The sequence below is a fragment of the Pimephales promelas genome, chromosome 21, assembly GCF_988280905.1.
Source record: "Pimephales promelas chromosome 21, fPimPro1.hap1.1, whole genome shotgun sequence".
NCBI lineage: Eukaryota > Metazoa > Chordata > Actinopteri > Cypriniformes > Leuciscidae > Pimephales > Pimephales promelas.
The window spans coordinates 16,664,453-16,687,733 of NC_142789.1; the positions used below are offsets into that span (position 1 = coordinate 16,664,453).

At 38.4% G+C, this 23,281-nt stretch overlaps 1 protein-coding gene across 1 annotated transcript in view; it reads left to right on the top strand.

Moving 5' to 3' along the window:
* The first annotated feature begins 1,318 nt into the window (after window positions 1–1,318).
* Window positions 1,319–23,281, top strand: part of adamts9 (ADAM metallopeptidase with thrombospondin type 1 motif, 9) — a 35,540-nt gene continuing 13,577 nt past the window's right edge. The window contains exons 1-22 of the mRNA XM_039673475.2: window positions 1,319–1,657; window positions 2,320–2,699; window positions 4,228–4,387; window positions 7,090–7,379; window positions 9,168–9,251; window positions 9,372–9,496; window positions 9,717–9,757; window positions 9,942–10,047; window positions 11,115–11,261; window positions 11,548–11,689; window positions 11,934–12,038; window positions 15,804–15,949; window positions 16,222–16,403; window positions 17,666–17,802; window positions 17,958–18,075; window positions 18,223–18,318; window positions 20,268–20,434; window positions 20,571–20,700; window positions 20,904–21,030; window positions 21,877–22,087; window positions 22,182–22,343; window positions 22,458–22,619. Of these exons, the coding sequence (XP_039529409.2) occupies window positions 1,561–1,657; window positions 2,320–2,699; window positions 4,228–4,387; window positions 7,090–7,379; window positions 9,168–9,251; window positions 9,372–9,496; window positions 9,717–9,757; window positions 9,942–10,047; window positions 11,115–11,261; window positions 11,548–11,689; window positions 11,934–12,038; window positions 15,804–15,949; window positions 16,222–16,403; window positions 17,666–17,802; window positions 17,958–18,075; window positions 18,223–18,318; window positions 20,268–20,434; window positions 20,571–20,700; window positions 20,904–21,030; window positions 21,877–22,087; window positions 22,182–22,343; window positions 22,458–22,619 (3,315 nt within the window). The 5' untranslated portion in view covers window positions 1,319–1,560. The remainder of the gene's footprint in view (window positions 1,658–2,319; window positions 2,700–4,227; window positions 4,388–7,089; window positions 7,380–9,167; window positions 9,252–9,371; window positions 9,497–9,716; window positions 9,758–9,941; window positions 10,048–11,114; window positions 11,262–11,547; window positions 11,690–11,933; window positions 12,039–15,803; window positions 15,950–16,221; window positions 16,404–17,665; window positions 17,803–17,957; window positions 18,076–18,222; window positions 18,319–20,267; window positions 20,435–20,570; window positions 20,701–20,903; window positions 21,031–21,876; window positions 22,088–22,181; window positions 22,344–22,457; window positions 22,620–23,281) is intronic.

Below are 23,281 nucleotides of genomic sequence, written 5' to 3' on the forward strand. Positions count from 1 at the left end.
CTTACGAGAATGCACAAGACTGAACTGCAAGATATAGAAAAGAGTAATCAAGAACCTGTGAATCTAGACATTATATCTGATTGGTAAAGTTCAGTATGGTGGTTCAGGGACTTTCAGTGTCTCATCTTGACCCTTTGAACACTCAAGCCAACTTTCAGCATCCATTCAAGCTTTCTAGTTCTTATCATTTCATCAAAGGAAGTGAAGTTTACACTGAGTTGAGGTCACCCTACACTACAAGTCCAACACGCTACGGTCAGCCTCTCTCTCTCTCTCATTCATACTTTCCATTGAGGAGCCTACAGCTGGTGCACAGTAAAATCCACATTCACTCCAGGAAATCCTACAGTGTAGATAGGATCTCCAACTCCTTTCATCTAAACCTAAAACATAGCTGTAATGGAAAACCGTTTGTACTCTGCTTTGTCCAAATCTATAAGCCAATGAATCCCATGAAGCGGCAGATTTATAGTGACTTCAGAGATGATAGTGTAGGCTAACTGTAAATAGAGAATACCTACATAAGAGTTTGTGGCTTCAAAGAGCAATGTGTATCGACCCAAAATGTTTACAGTGCACATATGCAGTGATTTTAAAAATCAGCTTATCAAAGTCTTCTTAAGATTTGAAGATGTTAGCAATTAGAGTCCAAAGTAACATTTGTTATTGATTATACTTAAGTGAATATTACACAAAATGCATAGGGATGCATTATTGCTTTAAGTTATAATATCAAATATATCAGAATTATATTGGTCTTCAGCCAACCTTTCTAATCAATGCAGCATTGGGCACTGAAAAACACTTGTCAGTCAGTCATGCAAATGTCAGTCATATAAATGCACATTTATGGGACATATGTCTTGGGACAGACACAAAAAAGAGGGAAATTACCATATACAAGGGGTTGTCCTATGGGGAAATCTCAGTGGACTTCACCAGTAAATGTCATTCAGTTCAAGGTTATGTTTTAGGTCAGGTGTTCAAATTTGCAATGCTCATTACTCTTTAAAAGTCGAAGTTTACGACTTTTTACTTATTTTAATACTGTTTGTATTAACGTGAACAATAATTTAACTAAGAACTAGGCTATAACTTAAGTGAGAAGCAGCGGTGTGCTTATCTGACTGTACAGTTTAACAGCACAATCTGAAGCTGGAACAAGAACATAACGCACGTATATGGACGACCATTATGAGTAATATGTTTCGTGATTTTGAAAAAAAGTTTAGTCTGCACGCTACATTAGCGACACATATGGCAGGAGTGGCTTTCTAAGAGAGGGGTGTCTCTTAGAGTACGCCCAAGTCTCGGCTAAAGTAATGAGCAAACTGGAGACCACCACAGTTGCATCGACCCCCTTTCTGCTATTATGCATGCAAACCAAGAGCTCCGACCGAGCGCTTGTTAGCGACATGGAAGTCACTTCTGTGAAGTAGAGGAGAAACGCTTTGAATGTGCCAACCGGACGGCAGAAAGCCCGGCTGAGCGCGGCTTCAAGGGACAGCGGAATATTGAATTCGGGCTTGCTTGCATTCATTTCTCTTAACGTGGACAATCATGTTTTTGTTCTTCTGGGGACTAAGCTTTTTTGTATTTTTCTCTGATTTCATGAATGCACTAACTTCAACAGGTAGTCCGCGAGATTCAGAGAAAGGTAAGAACTCTTTTCGTTCTCTTTTCTCTCTCATTCAACTCAGTACCTTGAGGCTCAGAGAATGAATGACTTTCCTCGCTTGCTTCAGAGCTCATAGCGAGCAGTCTGAAGAGTCTTCGAGTAGGCTAATAGTTTGAAACGTCAACGGACTGACACCTGATTAATCTCTTGGAGTCTGTTAGAATATGACAACTGTTTTGGTAGCGGTTTGTTGCATGGATAGGCTATGGATGAATTATTAAAGAAGTCGTGAAGGGTTGTTAGGGTGTGCATCAACACTGTTACCTTCAATTTGAGTTACAAAACTTGTTTGTTTTTCAAGAAGTGAACAAAAGTATGTAAAGGTATCCTTTTTCACCACTTTTGCATGTTTAGCTACAGTGTCAACCCTGTTACCATGAGTATTGATAAGTAAAAATCAGATTTTTATTGAAATATCGATTAATTTGTCTTCTATTAATTGCAGTTCTTCTAGGCTACTGTAGCCTATAGGCTGTTAAATTAAATTGTAAAATTGTCAACCCTGTTACGTTTACCTGTTCATTTAGCTACCCTCAATAGGTGTTACGAAAATGTACTTTGACAATAATATTATCACACAGCAAACGACATTGATAGAATGACCCATTGTTACCGAATTCAATCTCTGTTCTCGTCCACAGCGATATTACCGCAGTTTGGCGCGTATGAGATTGTAACTCCGGCCAGAGTGAATGAAGCCGGTGACAAACTGCCAACGGGGGTGCACTTCAAGAGGAGAAAGCGGAGTACCGGCCCAATAACCGGCAACATCTCTCACCATTGGACCTCCCCACATGTCTATTATCAAATATCTGCCTTTGGGCAGGACTATTACCTTAACCTTACGCTCGAGTCGGGATTTATTGCCCCAGTGTACACTGTTACGATACTCGGAGCATCCAGCGAAGGTCATAATTCAGAAGAGGGGGCGGAGGACACGGAGTATCAGCACTGCTTTTATAAAGGACATGTGAACGCTGGTCAGGAGCATACTGCAGTAATCAGCCTCTGCTCCGGTTTGGTGAGTTTTAAATGTACTATTATTATCTCTATAATACTACTAATAATGGTTATCATTACTGTATCACAGACTAAAGGCAATTCGGAAACTTTGCAAATGTTCATGTAGGCTACTTAATCTTTTGTAGGCTATGTGATTAGGCTACATTAATTACTCACGTAGCCTAGGCTACTTGAACAGAAATGTGGTGCAAGTTAGTATAGCCTAGCCTACATGCGCACCAGTTTTGAGACAGATTAGAACGTATTTTCTCAAACTTGTTGGTGGTAGGCTACATCATCGATCGTACAAATTTGCGCTGTACATGAGCTGATGACGCACACATCATCAGTGGCTTAAGTGTGCTGACGTCAGTGGCAGTCCATATATGGGACTCAGATGTCATTTGCTGATTTGAACGTAATATCGCGCCATGTAACACCGTTTCTCACAGAGCAAAAGCAGTCGTGGGAACTAGTGCAGTGATTCGAATGGATTAATTTTAAAGAACCTGTTCAAAAACGTATTCAGCGGTTTTTTCGTCGTCACGTGGTCCCTGACATCCCAGCAATGCGTACTCGAATGAAAACACTTCAAACGAAAAAGAAATGAACTGGGAAGTAGTCATTTAATGTGTCATAATACATTCTATTGCATACAGCCATGATTTAGTTAATTAAGAACATTGTTTCCACGAAACAACACTGAAATGAATACATCTCCCTGCTGAAAATGTTTTAGAAAGTAGACTGAAAGTAGGCTATTGGCTGTCGCAGTTCCAGGAACATTTGTGATTTCACTGATCACGTGTTTCTGCAAACAGAGAGAGAAAATAATAAAAAAATAATCACACTATTGTCACTGGTAAGATATCTGCTCTAACATAATGAAATATTTGCAATTTATGTTTCTTGAAAAAAAAAAAGATTAGTAAGAATATATTACTTTTGTTTTGATGTTTTTCGAATAGCTGTCAATAGATAAACACCATCATAATTGTTGCATTTACCTGCAAATATTCAAAAGATAAAAAAAAATAAATATTCAATAGAATGACTGATGACAAATTTCTTTAACAATTGAGTATCGATGGAGGACACACACTCATACACGTATTATTAGTTAGGTCTATGTCCCTTTAACAAACACCCAATCCTAGCTAGATTTAAGAAAACAATTTCAGAAAACAATAATCAATATAAGTTTTTGTTTTGAAATGTGCTCGGAGCTGTGGATTTGCACTGTGCTTCTTGCTGGCTTTATCTAGGCTATTAGAAAAGTCACATTTCAAAACATTATGCTTTGTAAATGTAGCAGCATTTTCTGATAGTTATCAACCACATTCTGCATTCATTACCCCCCACAGGCCAGTATACTGATATGCATGCAATGTATGTTTACTTTATCACTCCATCAGCCACTTTTAGGGTTTGTACATAAATAAAATCTTAGCGGAAAGTTGCAAGGGCAATTTACAGTCACACACAGAATGTGCGCATAGATTTCACTGGCCTTGGACCAATTTAAACATTGTCGTTGTTTGTTTTAGCTTGGCACTTTCAGGTCACCAGAAGGGGAGTTTTTTGTGGAGCCCCTTCACAGCTACAATGGTGAACATTTTGAAGAAGAACACATCAAACCTCATGTCGTGTACAGAAAAGATGCCTCAAAAAAGAGTGTGGATGATCTGACTGCATGTGAAACTTCAGGTAAAGTCCTATATTTTGAGTGGGAATTAGATCATTTTAAGCATTAAAGGGATACTCCACCGTTTTTTCATATTTCACTATTAGGATCCAAGCAGAGAAGCGACCAAACACCTCCACGTTTTCCCTATTTAAATACAGTTACACAAACAGTGTAACTCGACCAAGAATGGTAGCACAAAATAAAGTGTTGTGCTTTTATAAGTGTGTAAAATGGATAACTATAATGTATGGTGGAATACCATAGCAAGTGCTTGGGAGCACTTCGCAGTAATATCATGACTTGTGAAAAATCCTTGTGTAACTGTATATAAAAAGGCTTAATAGGGAAAACGTGGAGGTGTTTGGTCGCTTCCCTGCTTGGATCCTAATGAATGAACTGGGCTAAGCTAAGTGCTAACAAAGTTTCACTGCAAGACAGAGCGTTTTAGTGCACGTACTGAGACGAGATATGTATGTATCAACTTGTCTTACTTAAGGGTATAACATAGTTTCTCGGGGTGTCACGATTCTCCAAATCCTCGATTCGATTACATTTTCGATTCTAAGGTCACGGTTCGATTTGATTCTCAATTTTAATCAATCGGCCAATCAGGATGCTCTCTGTCTTACATGCGCTTCATGAGGCACACACGCAAGGTCTCGCTCTCTCTCTCTCGGTTTGGAGCACAGTTTTTTCAGTCTCGGCATGCACACTCGCTCTTGCTCGTTCATTCTAGATTTCGGGAGACTAATTTGCGTGCATCATGGAGCCGCTATCAATATTCGGGAGACTCCTGGAACTTCCGCGAGACTTGGGATGTCTGGCTTTTTTGAAGCACGAACGTTGTCAACTGCCACTGGAAATCCAAAATTCAAAGGTCGAGATTGTGAAATAATTTCGATCGATTCCGATTTAAAATCGAAATCGTGACACCCTTATTACTTTCATATGGAAAAAAATGGTGGAGTATCCCTTTAAAGCAAACCAATGATGGTAGTAGTCACATTAACAGAAATGCAACATTGTCCTGGATCTTGACATTTCCGAAACATGCTTGAAGTAGTTGACCAATCACAACACACTGGTCCAGCTGACCAGTCAGAGCACATTGCGCTTATCGAAAGGAGGGGGTTCATAGAAACAGGAACTACTGTATTGATCCTATTGAACCTATTTTATTGATCTTAAAAACAAAATTAAAACTTTGAAAAAGTGCATTATGTCCTCTTTTTTAAAGTAAGAATCATTAAATTATTACCATATTTTTTTGTGTAGTTATGAAAATGGTATATGCTAACTCATAACTAATTTACCCAGTTATAATTTTGTAAATCTAAATATGGCGATGGTTATATGAGTGTATCACAACCACACTAGACATGGAAACAGATACACTATAAGTATATGAGCAATTTCCATCCACATATTTGTATGCGCATTTTAGGAGATTGCATTAAAAAACGCTGGATGGAAACACCAAGATGCACATAAATTCTACAAATGAGCATAAAAAACGTATGCGCTCACTTGAGGTGGATGATTTTTTTATCCAATAAGAAGGCATGCACATAAACTATGATGGAAACACATTTACCCAAAAAATCCCTCAATGCGCAACAAATAACTCACTCGATTTTTTCTCAACAGTGGATGTGATTGGATAACTGCAGTTAATAGCGGACAAATTTCATTGCACAGCATCTCAAATTGTTGGTTTGATCATTCTAAAATGTTTGAGGCAAAGTCTTTCATCAGAATAATTTGGTATAATGATGACCTCCCAGAAGTGTCGCATTTGTGCTCTGAGATGCAAGTAATTCATAATGTAGGAAAAAATAGCCTCAGTGACTTCCCTGATTGCAGCACCTTCCATTTTTATGATATATATTTTGCACCAATTTCCCAGAAAGTGAGGATTTTGTTCTCTTGAGCATAAAATAGGTGTTTCATGCAATATTGCAATTTTGCATATAAGTTAAAATCGCAACCTTAAATGGAAACATAGCTATGAACATTCAAATACTCATAGTATCACATTCATGGGATCTTTTACATCCTTTGCTTTTCTATTTTCAAATGTCATTGAGTAGAAGTCAGTGGAACAGGAAAATCATTGGAAGTTCTTGGTATCAGTCCTATCTTAGTTTACTGCCTCAAAATCCTGTTGACTCTTGCTCTTCCTGTAGCTTGAAGATAAGGAAACTCAAGAGGCACAATACCATGAAAGCCACGTGGTGAGCTTCATTGTAATAAAAGCAATGCCAGTTTTAAGTGTTTGGAAATTCAATTACAAAAATAAATTTAGATAGGGCTAATGCACACTTCTACAGTATGTATCAAGAACACTCAATGGCAGCATGGTTTTTTGAACTTGGTATTGTGTTATGTAATGAAAGATTTTGGCGCCCATAAGTGCTGGGAGGAGAACTTGATTTTTATTGAAAACTCCATTGTGGCATTCTTTTTTTCTAGTGGAAGAAATAGGATTCATTTTGATTCCCAGCTTTTTTTTTGTACAAAAAGAATACTTATTGTTTGATGTTGAGTAGAAGGTCAGGGTTGTGTTGAATTTTTGTCCTATTTTTAGTTCATGGAAATTAAGGCTATTATTTTATTGATTTTAAGTTGTCATTAAAATGAAGCTCTAAAACAGTCTAATATAGTAACAGTCAAGGCGGCAGTACTTACATATTATTTGTATTGTTCTTCTCCTTCATTCCAGGACACATAGAGCCACATAACAGACACAGGAACAGACTGAAGAGAAAGTTGCCCTCAAGCATGCTGTCCGACCTGGAGACTCTTAATTCCAGGCTCTTCTCTGCCCCCTTCCCCTCCTCAGAAAACAAGCACAACTCCGCTAATGAAAGCAGTGACTCCAAGCCACACCGGAGATCAAAGCGTTTCCTCTCCTACCCCCGTTTTGTTGAAGTCATGGTTGTGGCTGACAGCAAGATGGTGGAACATCACGGAAGCAACCTTCAGCACTACATTCTTACGCTGATGTCCATAGTAAGTTCTGCCTAGTAATCGATTGTCTTCTGATTTGATGGGTCTGTGTCTGATGCTTTAGGTCTATGTGACAGATCATCAGCATGGGGTGAATATGACAGACTTGATGAATGTGAATATAAAACAAATAAAATCAGGTATGTTGCATGCACAGCATGCTTTAGATGTTTTTTCATTGGAACTCAAAGGGAGGTTAGATGACCTATATTTTGATCTTGGCAAAGCCTACATTCTCAGCAGGACCTGGCAGCACAAGCTAGTTCTCAATAGGCAAGAAACATTTTTCCCATTCTCCCTTTAAGAACGCTCCACTCCTGCCTGGCCCTCTTTGATGAGAATGGCCAGTGAATGGCCCCCCCATGGTTCGGGTCCCGCGTCTGCCGCTGTGCGGCGGCTTAGATCATGGGGGTCGCACATGGAGCATGCAGAGTTTGAGACAGGCCCAGCCCTTTTCATCATCTCTGGTGGGCAAGACTTACATGATAGCAGATCAGACTGGTGCATGCCCTCACAAATATGGCAGGGAGCAGCCCCAGCCATAAGACTACAGTTCCTCACATGGAAAGCAACAGAAGGAAAGTGTTGCTTCTCGAGCCCCCCTCAACAAGCTTGGCAGCATTCTCGCCCTAAGCTTCCTCTGAGGACCGCCATTGAGGAATGCTTCAGGGAAGAGATCCTGACTACACTCTCAGGCCAAGTTCGGGTGCACCCGCTCCTCCATGGAGCCCTCATGGAATTGATCTGCCAATTGATCAGCAGTGTGAAAACCGGGGTGTTATCTACGGTAGTGGGCCTTGAGCAGACTCAAGTGCTGGAACAGGAGGTTCAGGCTCTCTTGGCGAATGAGGCCATAGAGCGTATTCCTCCTTCTGAGAGAGAGTCTCGGTTCTACAGCCGGTACTTCATAGTTACAAAGAAGGATGGGGGGTTGCATTGCATCCCATCATATATCTAAGTCAGTTAAACCTTTCTCTGAGGAGATACAGGTTGAAACTGTTGATGATTCCTCTTAGTGTGACTCAAATCAGATCCGAAGACTGGTGTGCCATGATAGACCTACAGTAAAGGATACGCATACTTCCATATTTTCACCCTTTCTCAACAAAGTAAGTTCCTGAGGTTGAGGGTCGAAACTTACCAGTATCGGGTTCTTCTGTTCAGCCAAGCATTGTCTCCCTGCACCTTAACAAAGTGCATAGATGTACTGTAGCTCTGGCTCCTTTGAGATTCCAGGACATTTGTGCACTCAATTGCATCAATGACTTGTTATTAATAGTTGAGACACAGGAGATGTTGTCCTAACCCACATAAGGCGCTTGAGGCTAAGACTGAACTCCAAGAAGAGAATGCTTTCCCAGTTCAAGGGACAACTTTTCTAGAAATAGTTTGGGACTTGGTAACCATGCAGGCACGACTGTTTTCTGCTTGTATTGGCCAGGTTGTCAGTGTGAAACAGTTTCAAAAGCTGTTGGAACTCATGCTAGCTGTGTCCAATGTGATATTCCTGAGTCCTGTACATGAGACACTTGCCGTAGTGGCTCAAGACCAAGGCTTTTTTGGAGGGGGGATGGAGTCAATTTCGAGGCTTAGGGCAAGAGTGTATATTATAATGTAATATATAACATATCTAACATTATAGTATAGTACCGTAAAACTGTATTATAATAACTATGGGATAAAGGCCAGGTATAAGTTTAAACTTTTGAAACTCTTTCTGGGCGGTAATTTGAGAAGTAATTAGAAGAAGCTTTGACAATGAATCTCAATTGTCTGTATCCTCTCACTCAGGTTTCCTCCATCTATAAGGATCCCAGCATTGGAAACCTTATTAACATTGTTATTGTGAAATTGGTCATTATAAAGAATGAGCTGGTAAGAGTTCACCTCTTTTAAATTGTGCTTAAGTAGTTATTTAAAGTTAAGCCTTACGTATTTCTGTAAGGGTAAATGTATTCAAATGTTTCAGTATCACCTGTCTCTATTCTTCTGCAGGATGGTCCCATTATCTCTTTCAATGCACAAGCCACTTTGAAAAACTTCTGCATATGGCAGCAGAGTCAGAACCACCTGGATGACAACCATCACTCACATCACGACACTGCCATCCTAATCACAAGGTGAAAGAAGAATTTTTATTCGTGGGAGGTTTAGATTTTGTATTTTTTTAATTATTTATGGTGTGCATAAATTTGGTGTGCAGCGACAACTTTTCAATTTGGGTTGCAATTTCAAGGCTACAAAGGCAGAGAGTAGAATGTAACAGCATGGACACATGTGTTATCAAATGGTATCCAAGTATTTGTACAAACTTGTAAAGCCTTGTCCTATTTTTTTTAGGCAGGACATCTGTCGAGCACGGGACAAGTGTGATACTTTAGGTAAATCTTTGTGTGAAAAGAGTGATTATGATCGACAAGTGTGACACTTTAGGTAAATCTTTGTGTGAAAAGAGTGATTATGATCGTATTAAAGCTGACAATGAGGATGATGTTGACGATGGCAATTACAGAAACAGCTATGATTGATATTCCTTTAGTTTTGTGTTCTCTCTTGCATTTTTAGGTCTTGCTGAGCTGGGTACAGTTTGTGATCCCTATAGAAGTTGCAGTATTAATGAGGATAATGGACTCAGTACTGCTTTCACCATCGCTCATGAGCTTGGCCATGTGTGAGTACTGATTTTGTGAACTTTTTTGCTTCATAAATGTGCTTTATGCCACTTTGTTTGATGTTTTACTAAGTAGCACGATGATGTTGATGTTACATTTTTAAGTTTTAAGTGTGACTTAAGTGTCCAAAGGCTTTCTATGAATGCTATTTGGACTTTGCTTGAGAGGAGCTTTTATTATACCCAGAACTAAATTATCTTTCAAATGTTTCTTTCATTTTTGGATGTTTGGGGGAGATCACAGATCGTTTGGGGTCATTGCCTTTTTTATAGTTCGATAACAGTGCGTCTGTGTCTGATATGCAACTTCTCAAGGTCATTTGCAGAAATGACTTAACTATCAGTAATACTCTGAGTTTTTTTTTTTTTTTAGCTTAATAGTGTCTTCAAGGTAAATAGTAAATAATCTAAATAAATTATATCATGGCACATACAACGGTCTCATGATGGTACCTATTTCAGTCATAGCTTGGCCAACATCGTCATTTACATGGCTATCGTTTATCCCACAATATTGTCAAATGCATCTACACAGTCATATGAAAAATTACCCCTAAAAGAACTCCCTTTTTGAATTCCATTCTTATCCGGTGGCAGGTGGTGACATCAGCGCCGTGCGCTTGAGTACGGATTTAGTCCTGGTGCTGTACAGTGTAATGCCTTGTGCACCACCTATTCACTTGTAACATTTAAATAATATTTAATTTTTATTTTAAAATGTATGTAGAACATGTGTTGTTTTATTAAATCTTTTAATCAGCCATTAATCAGTTATCCTGCATAATATGAAAATAATTTTATTTTATTAGTATCTGTAATGTTTTAATGCATTTCATTTTATTTTTTTAATTATTTTTTTCTAAATTGACTGCCAATTAATCAGCTTGCTGAATATATCAGCCATTCACTACTTCTCTCTACTGGCTTTTTCATAGGGTCATAGTACAAATGTGAAAATATCTGATATTGGTCAGTCTTACAGATACTGTGTGGATCACAGTACATGTGTCCCGAACCTGCTCATCATATTGTCCTGTTTGTGTGTGCGTTTTCAATCATGCCCTCAGGTTCAATATGCCTCACGATGACAGTAACAAATGCAAAGAGGATGGAGTCAAGAACCAGCAACATGTGATGGCCCCTACGCTCAACTATTACACCAATCCTTGGATGTGGTCCAAGTGTAGTCGGAAATACATCACAGAGTTCCTCGAGTATGTAAACCCCTTTTACACTGCGTTCAGTGTCAGGTTGTGTTATTGAGCTTGTGATGTTGTCTTGGACTCTTGAAGCACCACCGAATGTTTAACGTCCAGCTTTGGCATGCATTTGTTTTATTCTAAACATTCTCAATTGAGATGGAAACTTCATCATCTGTAACAAACGGAACAGATTCTCTTTTTTGTGTGTGTGTTCGATCACCTACTGAGAACATTTCTGTTGTTTGTCTCTTGTTTGTTTTGTTTTCTTTCAGCTCATTCGTTTATCATTTCTCATTAGCACAGGGTATGGTGAGTGTTTGCTCGATGAGCCGGTTTCTAGGCCATACAGTTTGTCCCAGCAGCTGCCTGGACAGATATATAGCGTCAATAAACAATGTGAGCTGATATTTGGGCCTGGAACACAGGTGTGCCCATATATGGTGAGAAGATCCCTCAAGGAATCGCATAACATACTGACATAGACTTATTCTAGTGTGTATTATCTATTCTGAAATGTTTTTAAATAAAAGACCATAATGAGAATCATTTTTTTTTTTTGGTTACATGAAGTAGAGCTTGTTATCCAGTGACTTTCAAAGCAAGTTACATACAGGCATCGTTACACATTTTGTGTGTAAGAGTTAGATGTTAAAGCTAACATTTAAGTGTTTGGATGTTGTGCAGACACAGTGCCGGAGATTGTGGTGCACCAGCCCAGAAGGAGTTCAGCGTGGCTGCCGGACCCAACACATGCCATGGGCTGATGGGACAGAGTGCTCTCCAGGAAAGGCAAGCACTGCAGAAAACAAAATTTACTGCAAGATGCACAGTGTTTGGAATTGTGTTTGAGCTTCCCATTAAGTGAAACAGAATGGGTTCGATCAGTGATCAGTTCACTTTTCAAAAAACATTTGCTGATAATTTACTCACCCCCATGTCATCCAAGGTGTCCATGTCTTTCTTTCTTCAGTCGAAATTCCAGGATTTTTCTCCATATAATGCACTTCAATGGGAACCAAACGGTTCAAGGTCCAAAAGACACTTTCAGTGCAAACTGCAAACTGTTCAAAGGGCTTTAAACGATTCCAGACGATGAATAAGGGTCTTGTCAAGCGAAACGATCGCTCATTTAAAAAAAACAAAACAACAAAGTTTAAGTTTAATAAGCTCAAATTCTCGCCTTGCTCTGTACTGCGATGCACGTTTGTGACTCTCCTGTTTGAACTCGTTCATCAAAATGAACGAATCTTTTTCTGAGTCAATTCATTCGTTTTGTTCATTGAATGAACCAAATGACTCGGAAAAAGATTTGTTCATTTTGATGAACAAGTTCGAACAGGAGAGCTACAAACGTGCGTCACAGAACAGAGCAAGGCGAGAATTTGAGCTTATAAAACTTAAACTTTGTTATTTATTTATTAAATGAGTGATCATTTCGCTTGATAAGACCCTTATTCATCGTCTGGAATCGTTTAAAGCCCTTTGAACAGTTTGCAGTTTGTAATGAAACTGTCTTTTGGACCTTGAACCGTTTGGTTCCCATTGAAGTCCATTATATGGAGAAAAATCCTGGAATGTTTTCATCAAAACCCTTAATTTCTTTTCGACTGAAAAAGAATGACATGGACATCTTGGATGACATGAGGGTGAGTAAATTATCAGCAAAAGTTTTTTGAAAAGTGAACTACTCCTTTAAATGACTTCTTGGGAAACATTTGGTAGTATTTAAAAGAATAGGCCACCCAAAAATTAAAACTGTCAACATTTACTGACCATCATGTCGTCCCAAGCCTGTTTGACCGTATTTCTGTGGAACATACGAAAAGATATTTTCAAAAATGTGCCTCTGTTTTTTTTTATTTTGTCTGTACAATGACAATGGTGTTGTTTGAACCCCGACATTCTCCAAAATATCTTTGAATATCTTCCAAAATATGTTGCGAAGTAGATAGAAAGTTATACAGTTTTGGAACAACATGAAGAAATTATTTTAGTTTCTGAAGTTATCATTTTCATCTTTGGGTGGATTATCCCTCTAGTTTTTCCTATTAAGTTGCAAGGCTGGTTGCTTGTGGACAGTTTGGTATGTTAATAGTTTTGTTTAATTTCAATACCCTGACATAAACTCATTTTGTCTCTTGAAAAAACTCCATGCAGTAAACACATTACATTTCTGCACATGTTGGAGTTGCAAAGCAGATGAAAAGCAGATTCTTCGATGTAACTTCAAGCACACATTTCCTCCAAATAGCGACCAAATCACTTCCACAGTGACACTCGTCCACGCTGATATATTGCTTTGTTTTTGCCCTTGTTTTACAATGCTTCCCAGATTGTGAACTCTAGTCAGAATTGTGCCGTGGTAATGATTGTAAACAGCATTGCATTTCTCATGACCTCCATATGAAAAGCGTTGCAGATAGAATCTCAAAAGGGCAGTTTTACAAGGTTGCTAGATATTTCAACAATAACTGCAAATGCATAATTTTTTCTCTGAATGTCATATGGCGGAATTCATATGGAATGCCTTTGCTGTGGAATCATACAACTCAATGTATCCAGATATGCAAAGAATTACTCTCTTGCATCTTGTTTTGATTTTAACAATGGGAACACCCAATGTGGATTGTCTGGTAATCATTGGGTGAAACTGTTTTAAATCAAAGCTTGACCTATGTGCAGTTAAATGGCAGAGTAGTGCTGTAGCTTGATGCTTCGCTCCGTGAAGTTTGTTGCTCCTGAAAATGTTGATATGAATTATATGAAAGGGATTTGTATGATTAAGAAAACAAACTAAATGATTTTATACTATTTTTATACTGCTTAATAAGTACATTTTTAGTATATAAAAGTATATGTTTAAATGTACTATAAGTGTAACAGTAGTAAACTTTAAGTTGACAACTAGTTCATTAGCCTGGTAATACCAAACTCTGCTACTTCGCTTTGCTTCAAGACAGTGTTTTCTTTCCAGCAGGTGGGGGTTTGGTGTAGGGCCTTGTCTGAAGTATAAAATCATTGGTTACATACGTATACGTTTACCTGTAAACATTCAAAATGTTTAAAGGAGCTGTATGCAAGAAATTTATTTCAATTAATCATAAATTTTCCCTTATATGTCACTTGACATTAAAAAATCGTGTTAATTTCAAATACTTACATCACTGTCAACAGTAGTTCAGCCATGATATTGTCATTTAAAAAGTGTCGCAGCCCTTGACTGGTGTTGATGTTGTCAAGTTGTGTTTTGTTCTGATGCTTTACCCTCCACCGATCTACCAATCACGGACTCGGTAGTGTTGCGGCATTCGGGTTGCCAGCTCTTCTCTGGTTACCACAGCTGCAGATACAAACGTGTAGGAATGGGATAAAGAAACCCGAAAAAAACTTGATATGAATCCGAAATACTTTTTTACAAAGTGCGAAATGAATAATTAACCGAAAAAAACTCACTGTGTAGGACTCGTCACTTGCTATTGGATGCTTCTTGTAGCAGCCTACATTCCTGCTGGAACCTGCTGCATATCTGGCAACCTTGAGTCATGGTGGAAGGTGGGGATACATACAACCTAATTTGAAAGTGATTGCAGTACCAGTTTTGGCCACAATCTTGCATACAGCTCCTTTAACAAACAGTTCTTGTCCAGGTTTCAGTTTGCAAATGCCGGGAATATTCTCCACAACAGATTGAATTGCATCTCAAGTCTCCATATCCGCGTCGTTTTCAATTTCCCTAACCTAAAATACACCTAATATACGGCTGAGTATATTAACTGAGAGAACTGAGAGATAGGTCGCTATCTCAGACTGAGTACAGAAGCAAACTGAAATTGAGCAGAAGTACTACTAGTACGAAGGCTACTAATTCATACTACTATGTTCAAATGTTGGTTTTATACTTGAAAAATACCTTTACTGTACTTTAAAAAACTTTTTGAAAAAATCAAATTTTTGTCTAAGACTACGCCTTGATCAAATTCAGAACGATGATTAACAGACAGATGGAAAAACGATGTTAAACAAGTATATTTGATAGGCTACTACTCGGTCAAAAGAGTTAACACAACTACAAGCCAAGTATACTTTGAATGCTTAATTATACTTTTAAGTATGTCTCGATCAAAAGATTGAGTAAAAGTACAGGCCAAATATACTTGGACTTTTCACTCAATATAAGTCAAGTACACTTAAGTGTAATTTTAAGTATATTTCTGAGAAGTACAAAAAGAATATTTTTGAGAAGTATATAAAATGTAGACTGAAAGTATGCTTTCCAATTTTTAGTTGAAAGGAAGTATACTAATAGAACACTTGAATAATCGTTTTTTTTTTTTGTAAGGGATGCTCTCTGGATAAAAGCGTCCGCCAAATCTAATACGTGTCATTTTGTTCCAATTCACTGAACAACTCAGCCAACCAGATGCTGGACAAGGAGTGCTTTTGAGTGAAACAAAATAGACAGCATTCAGTATCAACAGCATTCTTTGTCATTGTAGTTAGTGGCAGTCATGACTGATTCTGCAATCATCTTTTCTCTGTTTTCTCCTCTTGCAGCATTGTAAACATGGCCTGTGCATCCCTAAAGAGCATGATTCTGTTCCAATAGAGGGGGCCTGGGGCGTGTGGAGTCCCTTTGGCACATGCTCAAGGACCTGCGGAGGGGGAATCAAGATCGCTGTGCGCGAGTGCAACCGACCCGTGTAAGCTGCCGCTCTTTGTAGTCTAGCATTCTCAATGGACTGTGAATTGGCACCAGGTTTCTCAATGTTCCCTGACAAAGGACAGCAGCAAATTTAAAAAAGAATATTCTTCAAAAGTGCACTTGGGTAGACAGCAGGCTTTGCTCTGTTTAAATTGCAGTCAGACAGAAAGATGGTCAAGAAAACAGAGGGGACTTTCTAAGAAAGGATTTTGTAATAAAGTTTTCCCAATGTGACCATGTGCTCTGATTTTGTGTTATTATGACATTTAGGCCCAGAAATGGGGGAAAGTATTGCGTTGGACGAAGGATGAAATTCCGTTCCTGTAACTCTGAGCCATGCTTCAAGCAAAAGAAAGACTTCAGGGAGGAACAGTGTGCCAACTTTGATGGGTTACACTTCAACATCAATGGTCTACCTCCAAATGTCCGCTGGGTACCAAAGTATAGCGGAAGTACGGCATTTAGTCCAGGCATCTCATGGGCTGTATATATATATTTAAAAAAAAAATTAGAGGAAAAAGTTTTCATTTTAAATTAAAATTCTGTCATTCACCGTCATGTCATTACAAACCTGTAAAACGTTCTTCTGTGGAACACAAAATTATATTTCGTGAAGAATATAAATGTAGGTCTTTTCCAAACAATGACAGATTATAGTATGTCTGTTAAGCTTCCAGAAAAGACAAAAACAAAACACCAAAAGCAGACCAGAAAATCATTTTTATCACCAGTAAAGTGCCAAATCTGATGCGTGAACAAATCTGGTTTTAGAAACGAATCAATTGAAAGAAACATCTCAAAAGAACGATTTGTTCAATGATCCGGTTTATAAGTTCAACACACTGATTCAATAATCCGATAACAGCAGTTAACAGAGTTAATCGTTCACTGGAGAAGAAGACTTTGAGTAAATAATACTTTTGAAATATCGGCCTGTTCATTAGATTTTAGCTACATTGATAGCACTTTTTGTAATTTTGAAGCTTAACAGACATGTTGTAAGAGCAGAGTTAAGATTATTCGAAAAAAATGTCCTTTTGTGTTCTACTGAAACAATAACCAATGTCAGATTTTTCATTTTTTTGGGTGAATATTAATCCCTTTAATAGATTAATATGTTTCCCGTTTTAATTTGAACTAAAACAAAAACTCTTAAACAATTTTTGTTCCTTAAAATAAATGAAATCTTTTTTTAAAAACAATTTTTTTTATTTAAATAAAAATAAAAATCAATAATAAAATTGCTAAAACTAACATATACAAATACAAAAAGCTAATAAAAAATATGAATAAATACTATAATAGTATATAAATAATATTAAAATAACACTGCACATTTCTCACTTGCTGTTTTTCTGTAGTCTACTCATTTGGCCTCAGCATTTGTTGAGGGTGTCCTTATAGAATATGTTTCTTAATTTTTTCAGTTTAAACAGTGTTAAACCAGTACATAATTGCCTTCAGTAAGTATAACCCATATTAAACAAGTTCCTAGGATTCCCTCATGATTTGAGACACGATGATGATTTCAAAGATTCCATATATACTTACAAAATCAAATTACCAAACACAATTAAATTTCAATTAACTTGATAATTGTGTTATACAAAGCTGTGGTGAGAAACATATTATCAATGTCCTAAATACTGAGGTCAGACTCTATTAACTCTCTCTCTCTCTCTCTCTCTCTCTGTGATATCTCTGTGTGCTGTAGTTTTGATGAAGGATCGCTGTAAGCTATTCTGTCGTGTGGCGGGCAGCACAGCTTACTACCAACTCAGGGACAGAGTTATTGATGGGACACAGTGTGGGCCTGACACCAACGACATCTGTGTTCAGGGACTGTGCAGGGTGGGTGCATTTGTGTGTGTTTGTGTGTGTGTGTGTGTGGTGTGAAAATGCAACTTAATATCCTGAATACCCTAAATACCCATGATCTGAAGGAATATTCCTGTATAATCCGTTCAAATGTCTACAGCAAGACCTGTTTCTACCTGTTTCTACAGCAAGCAGGATGTGACCATGTGTTGAACTCCAAGGCCAGGAGAGATAAGTGCGGGGTGTGTGGTGGGGACAACTCATCTTGCAAGACTGTTGCAGGAACATTCAACATAGTGCATTATGGTAGGTGACATAGGCTGTCAGTTCTGTTTATGTCAAAGTGACCCAGAGTAGATTTAGTTCAAAATCTGTGTGATTCACCATGCAGTTCAGCCCAATTTCAGACTAAAAGTACAATCATATTTTGATTTCTGTTTTTTTTTTTTACAGGTTACAATGTTGTGGTGCGAATTCCCAGTGGTGCTACAAACATAGATGTGAGACAACACAGCTACTCAGGAAAACCAGAGGACGATAACTACCTCGGTGAGACATTAAATAGAATAGCGTATAACTTTTTTCTTGTTGTTGTGGCCCTGCACATGACATACAGCAAATATATATATATAGGTCTATATCGTGGCCACAAATTAGGAATTCATTCTCTCATTTTAGTAAATCGTGGCCATGATTTACTAATTCGTTCCCTAGGGCCCGTCCACACTACTGCATTTTCGTTTAAAAACGAAGAATTAAAACGAATACGATCTCCGTCCACACCAGCGTTTTATCTGCGTATTAGAATTGATCTCCGTCCACATTAAATCGACTGAAAACGTGGATCACGTGACCATTCACCAACACTGGGCATGCGCGTGCCGGTGTAAACAGGAAACGGATTGACTATTCCTCAGGTTTGATGAAGAAGAAAGTAACGTTAGCTACCTGATGGGTGGCCAACGAATCAGGGAAGGATACGTCATGACTGATGACACCCAATCATAGAGCCGAGCGTGAGACTCTACGTCATCGTTTCTAAAGTCCTCCGTTTTGTCCTGTCTTCCCCAAAACGCCCTCCGGAGATTCAAAACGCAAAACGGAGCTGCAGCGTTTCAAAACTTTTAGTCTGGACGAGAGGTGCAAACGTAGCAAAAGGTCTCCGTTTTTGGATATAAAAATGGATATTCATTATGGGATTGGCTAAAGATTCCATTTAAAAGTATTTCTAAATTATTAGTTTAATTACTTAAAGATGAAATGATCGTTAGATGATAGCAAAGGCAATCTAAATGTAAAAATAACAGAAATGAGCATAAAATCAAATATCCAACATGGGCCGTTGTATTGTAAAATATCTCTAAAATCACACACAATCATCACCCCCATACACACATACACACACACAGCACCAATGAATTCAGGCCATTGCATACTATTATACTATATTATATAACATTGTATTCATATTTAAGCCTCGTAAGTCAGGTTTACTCGAAAGTATTTGTGCGGCAAAAATGAAATGAAAGTAGAGTGTGGCGAAATAAGAAGGGAGGGTCTCGACAAAATCCAAAAGCAAGTGGTCGCACTTGAAACGCATTTTAATACCAGATGGATACCGTTTGTTTTTTTTGTTTTTTTTGGCTCGTTCGATTTCTGGGATATTGTATAGAATTTGCAGGCATCAGGGAGTCGCTATCAATATGTGGGTCTACTGGGAGAAGTGGGATGTCTGTGACATTGTCAAATTGATTTGCATATTCATAAACAATCCTAATTTAAAATGGATCCAATGTCAATGCTAAAGTAGGCTAATGTGCTATACTGTTGGTGAATTGATGTAAAAAATGTATTGCAAGCTTTACAAAGGGCTTTTGCAAGAGCTTCCATAAACATTTTCATACTAAAGCTACTGCACTTTACAAACCTAAGGAAATATGCACTTTTTGTTTTCAAAAGATTATTTAGTTGTGCATGTGTGCATGCATGTTTATTGATATCTTTGCACATGTGTGTGTTTATGTATGTTTATCTACAGTGTATGTGTGGTTTAGGCCAAGACAGGAATGTAGATGTTTTGGAAAGGGTTTGTTTGAATGTGTGTAGGTGGTGGGGAGAGGGAACAGGGGTTGGAAGCTGTAATGTGTGAAGTAGTGAGGAAAGTAACTCAGGAAATTAGCTACATAATCACATTAGTGTGCATTTTTGAAGCATACTGATTTCAGTAGAGCAAGACGTGGCCTCTTCACGGAATACTGGATTTCTTTACCCCGATTAGCCTAATCTGCTCTGACTGTTGCTAAATCTGACTGTAAATGAAAACGTTTTATTTCTTAGGTCATGCAGGTCTTGTAGTGAGACAAATTTGTGATTAAAACAAATGGACACTACTTTAGTTGTTTATCCTTTGGCATCCCTGAATATTTGCTTACACATTTTGAGCTTTAACTTAAAGAAAATAAAGCATGCATGCATGTTGTTTCATTTTTGTTTTGCAGCCTTGTCCAACAGCCGTGGAGAATATTTACTCAATGGAGATTTTGTGGTCAGTATGTTTAAAAGGGAAGTCAAAGTAGGGAATGCTGTTATTGAATACAGTGGCTCTGACCATGTCGTTGAGAGAATCAACTGCACTGACCGCATAGAAGAGGAGATTATTATACAGGTAATATGGCTTTACTGAATTTGAATTTAAATGTTGTTTAACATTGTGAAATCTCACAACTTCACATTTGAACAGTTTAAATTCTTCTGTAGCTTGACATTTTTGGCCTAATTGTGATCTTTTTTTTATAAACCAGGTGCTATCCGTAGGAAACCTCTACAACCCTGATGTCAGGTATTCCTACAGCATTCCAATAGAGGACAAACCTCAGCTTTTTTTCTGGGATGCATACGGCCCGTGGCAGGATTGCAGTCTTTTGTGCCAAGGTGGGTGTGAGAGAAGCAACAGATTTTTTTTTTTTTTTTTTCCAGAAATGTCAGTTTAGAATTTGGCATATAATGCTGTCGGGTCATCCAGTTCAGTATTTCTTTGAAATTTGGAAAATGGAATGGGGAAATTTTCTTCTTTCTAGATCACAAACATGTGTTGGAACTTGTGTATGTCTTGTGCTGTGTGTTATGTGCATTAGGAGAGCGCAAGAGGAAGATCTTGTGCAATCGTGAGTCGGATCGAGTGGTGGTGTCTGATCAGCGGTGCCATGGCTCTTCTAAACCAGCTGTGATCACTGAGCCATGCAACACAGACTGTGAACTCAGGTAGATGCCCAATTCACATTTGGTGTTTTTTATTTAACAAAAACCTATACTACCGTTCAAAAGTTTGGGGTCAGTAAGGTTTGTTTCATTTTTGTTTATTCAGCAAGGATCCATTAAATTGATCAAAATAGACAGAAAAGACACACATAAACGCTGTTCTTTTGAACTTAATATTCATCAATGAATCCTGAAATGAATCCACAGCTATTTTCAAGTTTTTGGGCTTTTAGTACGAATATGTTAGCCTTACTGTTGTCTATAATGCTTCAAAACTATTACAAAATTTGAATTTAGAAGATATAAGCATTCGAAACTTACAATAACAGTCTCTCACTTCTGCCAATATGGATCAACAAGTTTGATGACCTCACTCTGCACCTTTTCTGTACAATCAAATCTAGACTCTAAAGTATCCCACATCCCTAGATTATAAATAGATGCTGAAGCTGCAGCTGAAAATGGTCACTTGTTCACACATTTACGATTTTCTACATGGTGAATGGCACACAGTGCACATATAGGGGATAGGGAATGATTCAGAAAGTTTAAAAATGCTTTCCAATGGGGCAAATTAAGTCTGGTTTCACGATAGTGTCACATGAACCACTGCCGCAATCTGCTCCGGTCCAAAGACATGATAGCACAGAGAGGAACAATGGCGTGAAATGAGCAGAATGCTATATATTAAAGCGATATGGAGGAGAAATGGTTAAAGATTATGAATAATCTGTGGCTGTACCAAACTGTGCAGCTCTGGAACTAACCATGTGACTCTGAAGACTGGAGTAATGGAGTAATGAAACCAGAAATTGAACTAAATTAGGTTTATCCTGGTGGCATTTACAGGTGGCACGTTGCGCGCAAAAGTGAGTGCACAGCCACATGTGGTCTGGGCTTCCGAACTTTGGAGATTTACTGCACCAAACAGAGCAGGTTGGATGGAAAGACCCAGAAGGTCGACGATCGGTTTTGCAGCAGTCAGGGCAAGCCTGATGACAAGGAAGTGTGCCATGGAGACTGCAACCCTGGTGGATGGGAGTACTCCTCCTGGTCTGAGGTGCGAGAAATGCCTCTGAAATCAAATTTGATGTGCAATATGGACTGTATGTGATGTATAACTTACTTTGAGTATTTTTTTCTTGGTTAATTAGTGCTCCAGGAGTTGTGGAGGAGGAACGCGTCGTAGACGTGCAATGTGTGGAAAGTCAGCAGAGGCTGATGACGAAAGCAAGTGCAACCCACAAGAAAAGCTCACAGTCCAACCCTGTAATGAGTTCCAGTGTCCTCAATGGAAAATTGGAGACTGGTCAGAGGTAAACATCAAGAAATGTAATTTGGATTTATGCAGACTATGTATAAGTAAAAATCTATCCGTCAATCATGACTTATACCACTGCTAATATGCTCCTTTTGGATTCATTCGGTAGTGTCTGGTGACATGTGGCAAGGGCTATAAGCACCGGCAGATTTGGTGTCAGTTTGGAGAGGAGCGTTTGGATGACCGTTTTTGTGACTCATCCAAACCAGAGTCGGTACAGGCCTGCCAACAGCAAGAATGTGCCTCCTGGCAGGTTGGACCATGGGGACAGGTGAGAACAAGCATTTATTTTATTGCTGCGAATAAAACATTGTTTTGGTGCATGTCATGTTTAGGTATGACAGGTATTACATTGAGAATATTTGATGCTTATGCCAGTGAAATGAAACTTCAAGCACATTGTGATAGTGCAATGTAATTTCCAGGAGTGCAGTCATTGCTGCTGGATATTGTAAACAGATTATCACAGCTGCGGTGTGGGGGCGGAAATCGACCACAAAAATGGGATGAGGTCAGGGACTAGACAAAGAACAATATTGTGTATTTTTGTGCTGATGGTGAGCACATCCAAAAAAAAGATAACTATGCTATTATAAGGTGTCCATGGAGCCTTGAAAAGAATTCAAATATCTGTAATTTACTTATCCGACCAAGTCTTAAAGGAGAACTCCGGCGCAAAATGAACCTTTGGTCTAATTACACATTGTTACCTAGTCAACCATTCTCTGAGATTTGTTTTCATGATTTCCGAATGTAAAGAGTTTTATCTCTAAAAACAGTTTAGCCTATAACACTAGTATAATGCTAGTATATGGGGCATGGAGTAATGACAAATAAAAATCGCTTGTTATTACCACTAACAAGGCTCAAAATAGCCCCACACTAACATGGTAGCATAATAAGGGTCCCTACATTCAAACCGAAGCATTGAGA